General features: G+C 44.9%; 1 protein-coding gene across 2 annotated transcripts in view; it reads left to right on the forward strand.

Annotated features, from left to right (window-relative positions):
- The window catches only part of LOC139365206 (nuclear distribution protein nudE-like 1-B), a 47,518-nt gene that overhangs the window by 20,917 nt on the left and 16,114 nt on the right, over positions 1–10,487 (forward strand). The window contains exon 9 of one of the 2 annotated variants that reach the window (XR_011626550.1): positions 168–3,147. Coding sequence is in view for 1 of the 2 variants with exons in the window: in XM_071102680.1 (XP_070958781.1) it covers positions 168–258 (91 nt within the window). In the remaining variant the exon portion in view is untranslated. Of the gene's footprint in view, positions 1–167; positions 3,324–10,487 lie in introns of those variants that run through there. The other variant, XM_071102680.1, reaches the window with a different exon arrangement.

The following is a 10,487-nucleotide window of genomic DNA, read 5'->3' on the forward strand; positions in this document are numbered from 1 at the left end:
CACTCCGAGACCGTAGAAGAAGTGACAGGCTGAATGAACTCTGTCCCATTTTGAATCAGAGTTGGTGTAACCAGAGTATGTAGAGACAAACAGCTTTCTATTTGATATTGTGGATGAACTAACTTCTGTCTTCTTGCTTTCTCTCTGTCTGGTGTTGTCCCCCACAGGGCTGTGAATGGACTGGACCCCAGCACCCTGAGTGCCCTGGCGTCGCCCCGGACTGTCTCCTCTCCTGGCATGCTGCCTCTCACCGTTTAGCATGGCCCCCACCTCTGTACAAGCTCCCCGCAGAACAAGGTTATCCTCATCCTTCACCCCAAACCCCCCCCCCCACACCAAATCTCTGTACAACTCCTGTACGCCCCGCAGAACACTGAGAGGAGAGAACCCTTGAAGAACCGTTACTGTGTGTGTGTGTGTGTGTGTGTGTGTGTGTGTGTAGGAGAGACACTTGACTGAATGATTGAAAAGGTCTCACTCACCTATGAGTGGGTGGGGTTGGATGCTGGGTGTGTTTGTGTGTATTTAACATACAGGCACATGCCTCTGCCTGAGCTGTTCTTTGCTCGTGTGGATGATGTGTTGGTGACCTCTGTGCTCTGGAGTGTCTCCATTTTGGCTCCATCAGTTTGATCAGTTTCACTCTATAACAGCTATATAACAGCAACTGTACCTGACAAAGGTCCCCAACGGACTGCAGCTTCCCTCCTCGTAACCTTTTATTTACTTCTCTGATTGAATTGCACAATTACAAATAATTTATATTTACAATGTTGTATTTAAAAATGAAAGGGGACTTTTTGCAAAGTGAGATGATTTCATCATTACTGTATGCTTTAAGATGCAATATTTCCTGTTTGTTTGTGTTTTATGTTATGGGGTCAGATGGAGTGGATGACCCTTAACCTCCATGTACCGAAGAATGACTGAATTAATGTTTACTGTGTTCAGGCTGTGATCAGAACCATGTTCTCTTATTGGGCTGCATCTCAATAGTCCAGTTAATAGCCTCCTCTCCTCATCTCCTTCCTCTCAGTAGCCCAGTTAGTCTTGGAGAGAATGATAAAACAGGATAAAACAGGACTGGTAAAAGCCACATGGATGATCTATCTCTACCAGAAATGAGCTTTCACCTGTAATTTCCTTCCCATCAGTGCAGAGGAGGGAAAGGAGAGAAGACGAGGAAACCACTTTATACTATTGAGATGCACCCCCAAGTCCCTATTGTCCTGGGTGTGGGCTGGCCAGACAGAACAGACCGGTCAGCTGGTGGACCATCTGTAGTCTGGGAGGGAGGGAGGAACCTCCATGTTAAATAGCCTGGAAACATTAGCTGCTGTCCTCTTCATTAATGAAGTTAGGTCTGCTTCACCACAGACTGTACCGTCCTAATGGCACCCTATTCACTAGCTAGTGCACTCCTACTTTATATAAGCCTTGGATGGATGACCGGTGATGTTCAGGGGAAGACTAAGCCCTTACTACTTCATATAAGCCTTGGATGGATGACCGGTGATGTTCAGGGGAAGACTAAGCCCTTACTACTTCATATAAGCCTTGGATGGATGGCTGTGTATTTATGAGGTTGGTACCATGTTATATTCATTGAATCCCCTTTCCCTATTCTGATGCGTAATTAGTATCAGACAAAACTGTTGCTTTATAGAAACAAACAAGTCAACCCTGAGCACAGCAGTGCGTCAGACAAAACTTACTTATTCACATTGAGAGATATATATATATACTGTACTGTGCACCTGTTGGTGGTTAAATCTTATCCAGCTAACATCCCGTCTACCATAACCTGCAGAACAGAATATCCAGCAACAATAACCCTGCAGTCCAACCATCTAACGGGTATAGGGGTGAAGTTGCCTTAGATGCTGACCCTGGGTCAGTTTTTCCATTTACCCCACTAATGGTTAAGGTTAGGATTGGGGAGGGGAAGCTGATCCTAGATCTGTACCTAGGGGAAACCTCACCCTAGAGCTATCTAACAGTGGGTCACGCTTATCCCTTTTTCTAGACTAGATCCTAGCCTGGTTAAACCAGACTGAATGCTGTGTTCACCATGAGGGGAGTGCTCAGTCTAGTTTTAATCAGGCTAAAAATGCTCGTCTTTGACTAATATGCAAATCGCTATTGGTGGCCATTTTGTCACGTTGGCTCCTGTCCTGTCGATGAAACGTTTGTAATAGAGAACCTCATCTCAGAATGACATGCCTCTTCCTGGTTTCTGTCGTTGATATTCATTTGTGGTGTATTTTCCATCCCCCATTCTGACTGTCTATCTTCATCTGGGGGTTAATAGTGCCCCTCTCCTATCACAACCTTAAATGAAAAGCCTTAAGGCCAGTTTCCCAGACACAGATTAGAGCTGCAATGTGTAGCTTTTTGGGTGACCTGACCAAATTCACATAGAAATGTTGTAGATCTGTTATTTTCATTGAAAGCAAGTCTAAGAAGGTGGTAGATCTGTTATTTTTCTATGCTTCCTGTTTTATAGTTGTGTTTTTTGGGGTCTTTTTCTTTGGGTTTTGTACACCAGCTTCAAATCAGCTGAAAATACAATGTTTTTGGTTATGGACAATATATTTCACAGCGGTTTAGATGCTACGATGATTCTCTACACTATACATGCTTATTTTGTCACAAGTTGAAATTCGAATTCAAGCAACCAGGAAATGGCGGTGCGACATCTGCATAGTGCATCTTTTACGCCTAGTCTTGGACTCCATGGAGATTCTCCATTCAGCATGATTTAGAATCCAGCACTAGGCTTAATCTGTGTCTGGGAAACTGGTCCTAAAACTATTCCACCTATTCTAGAACTATCATTTGGAGTGCTTGCTGACTCCCATGGTCTATGATGTCACCCACCTGTTGCTCTGTTCCCAACTATTCCACCTATTCTAGAACTATCATTTGGAGTGCTTGCTGACTCCCATGGTCTATGATGTCACCCACCTGTTGCTCTGTTCCCAACTATTCCACCTATTCTAGAACTATCATTTGGAGTGCTTGCTGACTCCCATGGTCTATGATGTCACCCACCATGTCACTCTGAGTTCTACGTCAGCCTGTTGCTCTGTCCCCATATATACAGTTCTGGAACTAAGCATTGTAACTCTGCCTAACAACACCTTTGTACATACCAACGTCTGGCATTATTACAGTTCTATTTATTTCAGATGTCTATATGGCATGTTTAAAATGAAGAACCTGAGTTTTACTATTGTACATCCGTCCTAGATCACATATCATGATGTACAATTAGTTGTCCAGTCTGTTGGATAAAATGAAATAAAGATATTGTAAAATAAGTGCTGAAACTCTGTTTGTCCATCAGTCATGATGCAGCTTTATAAATCTCATGAGAAAGTGAACCTAAAGGTAATGCTTTCCTGATGTGTTGGTTTGAGAGAATAAAATACCCATATTATAGGAGTTAGCCTCCCGCTGTGATTGGCTACAAACACACGACGCTGTCACTTTCCAGATGGACACACCCCCAACACACATACTGTACAGATCCGCTAAACACACGGGGACAATTGCAACCCAAAAATATATAAAGGGGAATGTCCAGAATACGGTTGTCACAGTTATCAAATAAAATGTTCTTGTAAACAGGCAATTGGCGTTCTGTGTTTATGTTCAGTCTCGCTCTCTCTCTGGTTGCTGTAGGCTCCTCTTGCTGTCACGTTAAAATCTGTACCGTCTTTGGTGAAATTACTGGGGGTGGGGGGGGTTACAAGCCGATGAGAGACGCAGTTAAAAGATTGATGCATAACCATAGGAAGCGAGAGGGATAACAGACAAATGTCTTCTCCAGCAGGTGGCGCTGTTGCGTTTCGCTAACTAAGTGATTTTGTACAAAACCTTTGTATAAAGGTCAATAAGTGTTGAATTTGGTAAACAAATTTGAATTGATTATTTGCTACATGAGGTTTATTTGATCCAATATTTGTTTCGTAATGCTTAGGTTAAGTGTACGGATATAATTAGGAAAATTTGAGAAAAAAAACACTATCAGAGTTGTCACGAGATGGCTATGCAAATCCATGATCTAGTGAACAAGTGATCAACAACCAATGGACGTGACGGATAGAAGGAGTCACTACAGGTGTGATCAAGCCTTACGTCAAAGTTGCCTGAAGCTGATTGGAAAATGCTATGACCCGACCAGTTATTCAGAACAACCTCCTCAGGGACTCAGTCTAATTTACATAAGGTTGGTTAACTTACCAGTGTTGACCCTAAAACAAACACATTTACAAACTACTTGTTTAAAGTGTTATTGCAACCATGGTGTTATTTTTTAAAATGTTTTACAGAAGCTTATAAATCAATGAACCTGATAATGATCCACATCCTATGGGAAGAAAAGGAATGTGTGGTATGCAGCAAAACAGCTATATATTTTTTATTTATTTTTCATTCTGATCGAATGAGATGGATGTAGAATCTAGGCGTTTCCCAGTAATGAAGGACAGAAAGCTGCAGCTGTGCACCTCACTGCCGACCACGACTGTATTGGGGAAGGACGTGGTGCAGGGAGCCTCGTGGTGCAGGGAGCCTCGTGGTGCAGGGAGCCTCGTGGTGCAGTTTGCAGCCGTTCTCACTCAGTGGAGGCAGGCACGAAGATAGGCCTCTCTTGGCATTGGTGAAGACTCCACTCAAGTTAGGGGTTAGAGGTTATATTTCATGGCAGCCTCTCCTATACCACTATTCCCAACATGTTATACACCAGAGGTTGTAAATAGAACCTCTAAAGGTTGGTCTGACTTGTATTGTTATGGTGGGGATCTGAAACCCATAGCCGAATGGATTCAGGTGAGCACTTCTCAGCATTTATATTCACGGAGAGCAATTTCCATTGAATAAAAGGTTGTGTCCATTTCTTTATAGTAATTGTGTTAATTATTGCTTTCTTCCGTGGAAACATAGAATGGATAACAATGGCAAATAAACCGAGAGCAAAATCAAGTAGAGATTGACGACTTTTTAACCCTGTTAATCATTGCTGAAACATGCAAACTACAAACATTTAACCAGTTAAAAATAATGAATACATGACCATGAAATGAATATATTTTATTAAAAACAATTCATACGAAAGTGGCAAACAACGTGAGTGTATGTATGTTTTACAGCGTGACATAAAATCACTACTTTACGTACCCCAGGACATTGTGAAGCAGAATGACGCTCGTAGGTACCCCGTCTAACTGGGAGTGGGGACAGACAATTGTAAATGGGTTTAGACGGGGCGTTACTTTAATCAAAGTACAGTACAGATTCAAAGAATGCAGGCAATGCAAACGCTAAACAAATTATGTTCTACTTCAGTCGTGCTTCTACAAAAACTACAGATATAACTTGGTGATCAATAAATCATGGGATTTATGTCAGTTGCTAGGTCTTAGCAGGTGAAGGATTCCTTGTCTAATGATTATGCCAGCTAGCTATGTCTCTATACAGAAGAATCGAGCTAACTTAAAAATAGCTTGCAAAACAACTTACCTTAGGTGCTTCTACACCTGCATTGCTTGCTGTTTGGGGTTTTAGGCTGGGTTTCTGTATAGCACTTTGAGGTATCAGCTGATGTAAGAAGGGCTTTATAAATACATTTGATTTGAGCGTAATCGATTTCTGTAAATCGCATCAGACTACAAAGTTAGAGTTGTGGAAAACTCTTAATAACAGTGATTTGGACAATAGCTTCTAAAAACGTTTTCCAAAGAAGAAAATAGCTTGCTACCTAGCCAGAAAATAAAGACATTTCAATGTACCCGCCTTGACAGCTTGGTATTTATGTTGGATATGCGCAATCAGGATGTGCGCAAATCAGATTCCGCACGTCATGTTTCGTAACAGGTTGTACCAGGAAAGTCACTGCGGGCAAGTGAGCGGACGCTTCCAAAACGCGGTCAAGCCTAAACATTGTTCAGCCATCCGTTCTTCAGTTTCCTCCTGAACTTCTGTGCGCGAATACACAACACTTTACGGTATCGCCTGTTTTCTGGTAGGGAAACGTATGTTATACTTGAAAAGATCGGAGAAAAGTTTTCTGAAGTCAGAGCACATTTTGTCATTTACTGTAAGGATATGAGTTCTCAAATCAGCATGGAAGTTATGTGTAACGACCTAGCGATAGTCTACCCATTACCAAGCCAAAATAAGAAAAAGTGCGAGTAATCTATTTTGTAATGACGTGTTATTCAGAAGTAAATGTTCACAGTAAATGTGTTGCATTGAGTATGCTATACAGCCGCGAAATGATTTTTAGATAGATGCGCTTGTTGAAAGAAATAACTGCTTTAGAAATTCGACATACTTCTTATTAATGTGCTTGCCGGAAATCTGACACCTATTTGTCATGTGCATGCTGAAAGCACATAAATTATCATAAGTTATCCAACTTCAGAATGTGCAGGTTCCTGTTTTGATACTATTCATACTTGTTGTACTGCAACCAATATTAGCTTAAAACCCAATGCATTTCAATGGTCATCGACTTTCTAGATTCTAGATGGGTCATTCCACGAATAGAGGGCCTTTTGCTTTCCTTTGATATTTTACATAGCACCAATATTGAATTTCAAAAACCTGTTACATTAATAAGTGCCTCTCTTAATAGAAACCACATGGAAAAATTAAATAAATTACTTTTATAATATGAATCAAGACTTTCTAAAATGCCCAAAATCTGCATTTGTACATGTCCCTTCTCATGTTTTTCTGACTTCTAGGAAGATTTACAGCCAACATTTTTAACAGGGGTCTAAATGGGTTCAGAACATAATAAATCGGGTGTTATTTTCAGAGCTGACTGAGGCCATGTCAGCGGTGTGGATCAGCTCCTCGCTACTGAGGTCCAGGGCAACTCACCTCAGACAGCTCAGTGTGTTCTCTAGAAGGGCTGTGTTACAACCTGTACATAAGACATGGACACCTGGGAACCCAACCTGGTGCTGTAGGTAGGTCAGCTCTCTTGACATTGTCAGACATAAACAGACTGGCTGGATTATTTCTGTCATTTTGCAAGTTGTGTTTCCTTTCTAAAGCCCACCTCTGACCTTTGACATAGATTGTAGATGACATTTTGTCATTCAGACCTATAGAGCACACCACTAGTTGGGGTCAATCCCATTTCAATGTAGTCAATTACAGTTGCAGTGATCGCTATGATCCGTCAACTGTAGAGTGTGGACCTGATGGCCTGTATGTGTCTTGACTAGTATTCAGACTGAGGGTAATGTATTTCAATGCCTGCTGAGTCATGCTCAGGTCACTGTCACTATAGAAACAATCCTTTTCAGAAACAGGTTTTTAAAATGTGTTTTTACTTGGATTGTCCAGCCCAGTTTCTGCTTTGTCCTGGCTGTAAGGAACAAGGTTCAGCGTGGTTGTCTTGGCTGTAAGGAACGGGGTTCAGCGTGGTTGTCTTGGCTGTAAGGAACAGGGTTCAGCGTGGTTGTCTTGGCTGTAAGGAACGGGGTTCAGCGTGGTTGTCTTGGCTGTAAGGAACAGGGTTCAGCGTGGTTGTCTTGGCTGTAAGGAACGGGGTTCAGCGTGGTTGTCTTGGCTGTAAGGAACGGGGCTCAGCGTGGTTGTCTTGGCTGTAAGGAACTGGGCTCAGCGTGGTTGTCTTGGCTGTAAGGAACAAGGTTCAGCGTGGTTGTCTTGGCTGTAAGGAACGGGGCTCAGCGTGGTTGTCTTGGCTGTAAGGAACAAGGTTCAGCGTGGTTGTCTTGGCTGTAAGGAACGGGGTTCAGCGTGGTTGTCTTGGCTGTAAGGAACAGGGTTCAGCGTGGTTGTCTTGGCTGTAAGGAACAGGGTTCAGCGTGGTTGTCTTGGCTGTAAGGAACGGGGCTCAGCGTGGTTGTCTTGGCTGTAAGGAACGGGGCTCAGCGTGGTTGTCTTGGCTGTAAGGAACGGGGCTCAGCGTGGTTGTCTTGGCTGTAAGGAACGGGGTTCAGCGTGGTTGTCTTGGCTGTAAGGAACGGGGTTCAGCGTGGTTGTCTTGGCTGTAAGGAACGGGGTTCAGCGTGGTTGTCTTGGCTGTAAGGAACGGGGTTCAGCGTGGTTGTCTTGGCTGTAAGGAACAAGGTTCAGCGTGGTTGTCTTGGCTGTAAGGAACAAGGTTCAGCGTGGTTGTCTTGGCTGTAAGGAACGGGGCTCAGCGTGGTTGTCTTGGCTGTAAGGAACGGGGCTCAGCGTGGTTGTCTTGGCTGTAAGGAACGGGGTTCAGCGTGGTTGTCTTGGCTGTAAGGAACGGGGCTCAGCGTGGTTGTCTTGGCTGTAAGGAACAAGGTTCAGCGTGGTTGTCTTGGCTGTAAGGAACGGGGTTCAGCGTGGTTGTCTTGGCTGTAAGGAACGGGGCTCAGCGTGGTTGTCTTGGCTGTAAGGAACAAGGTTCAGCGTGGTTGTCTTGGCTGTAAGGAACGGGGCTCAGCGTGGTTGTCTTGGCTGTAAGGAACGGGGTTCAGCGTGGTTGTCTTGGCTCAGCGTGGTTGTCTTGGCTGTAAGGAACAAGGTTCAGCGTGGTTGTCTTGGCTGTAAGGAACGGGGCTCAGCGTGGTTGTCTTGGCTGTAAGGAACAAGGTTCAGCGTGGTTGTCTTGGCTGTAAGGAACGGGGTTCAGCGTGGTTGTCTTGGCTGTAAGGAACGGGGTTCAGCGTGGTTGTCTTGGCTGTAAGGAACGGGGCTCAGCGTGGTTGTCTTGGCCGTAAGGAACGGGGCTCAGCGTGGTTGTCTTGGCTGTAAGGAACAGGGCTCAGTGTGGTTGTCTTGGCTGTAAGGAACGGGGTTCAGCGTGGTTGTCTTGGCTGTAAGGAACAGGGCTCAGCGTGGTTGTCTTGGCTGTAAGGAACGGGGTTCAGCGTGGTTGTCTTGGCTGTAAGGAACAGGGCTCAGCGTGGTTGTCTTGGCTGTAAGGAACGGGGTTCAACGTGGTTGTCTTGGCTGTAAGGAACGGGGTTCAGCGTGGTTGTCTTGGCTGTAAGGAACGGGGTTCAGAGTGGTTATCTTGGCTGTAAGGAACGGGGCTCAGCGTGGTTGTCTTGGCTGTAAGGAACAAGGTTCAGCGTGGTTGTCTTGACTGTAAGGAACGGGGTTCAGCGTGGTTATCTTGGCTGTAAGGAACGGGGCTCAGCGTGGTTGTCTTGGCTGTAAGGAACAAGGTTCAGCGTGGTTGTCTTGGCACTGAACATGTTTGTCACGTATCCGTTATCTCTGGTTTCCCCTCTGAAAGACTTCACGTGTCCTGTGACCTGATGGGAGAATAGTGAGTGAGTTGGGCCGTATCTGTGCTGTTTCCCCAACGGCTCCTAAGAGAACAGTGGAGAGGGGAGAGAACAGTGGAGAGGGGTCCACTATGAAACCACAGTCAGGGAACACAACAGGAGGTTGGGTCTGAGATGAAGGGGGATTCCATCCAGAACCTTCTTCTGTTTCAAAAGAGATTACTGTCATGGCTAAACACCCTCACAGTCAACTCTACAGTCTGTAAACCAAACCGATCCCTTTGTTTCTTCTCCCTCTCTGTGTACCAACCCATCCCTCTGTGTCTGGGCGGCAGGTAGTCTAGTGGTTAAGAGCAATGGGCCAGTAAGCAAAAGGTCTCTGGTTTGAATCCCAGAGCCGACTAGGTGATACATCTATCCATGTGCTCCTGAGCAAGGCATTTAGCCCTAATTGTTCCTGTGGGCCTCTCTGGATAAGAGTGTCTGCTAAATGACTATAATGTAAATATCTACTCCCTCTCTCTGTTCCAACCCTTCTCTCTCTGTTCCAACCCTTCTCTCTCTGTTCCAACCCTTCTCTCTCTGTTCCAACCCTTCTCTCTCTGTTCCAACCCTTCTCTCTCTGTTCCAACCCTTCTCTCTCTGTTCCAACCCTTCTCTCTCTGTTCCAACCCTTCTCTCTCTGTTCCAACCCATGTCTCTCTGTTCCAACCCCGTGTCTCTCTGTTCCAACCCCGTGTCTCTGTTCCAACCCCGTGTCTCTCTGTTCCAACCCCGTGTCTCTCTGTTCCAACCCCGTGTCTCTCTGTTCCAACCCCGTGTCTCTCTGTTCCAACCCCGTGTCTCTCTGTTCCAACCCCGTGTCTCTCTGTTCCAACCCCATGTTTCTCTGTTCCAACCCGTGTCTCTCTGTTCCAAACCCGTGTCTCTCTGTTCCAACCCCGTGTCTCTCTGTTCCAACCCCGTGTCTCTCTGTTCCAACCCCGTGTCTCTCTGTTCCAACCCCGTGTCTCTCTGTTCCAACCCCGTGTCTCTCTGTTCCAACCCCGTGTCTCTCTGTTCCAACCCTGTGTCTCTCTGTTCCAACCCATGTCTCTCTGTGTTTATTCCCTCTTTGTCTCTCTCTGTATCAGACTTTGGTCAACTACAGTACATATGTCAAATACTTGGTTGTGTTTACTGTAGTTTGCCTGGTACAATGGAACCAATTAAATAGTCCTCTATGTCCAAACTCCA

This window comes from Oncorhynchus clarkii, chromosome 13, assembly GCF_045791955.1.
Source record: "Oncorhynchus clarkii lewisi isolate Uvic-CL-2024 chromosome 13, UVic_Ocla_1.0, whole genome shotgun sequence".
Classification (NCBI taxonomy): Eukaryota; Metazoa; Chordata; class Actinopteri; order Salmoniformes; family Salmonidae; genus Oncorhynchus; species Oncorhynchus clarkii.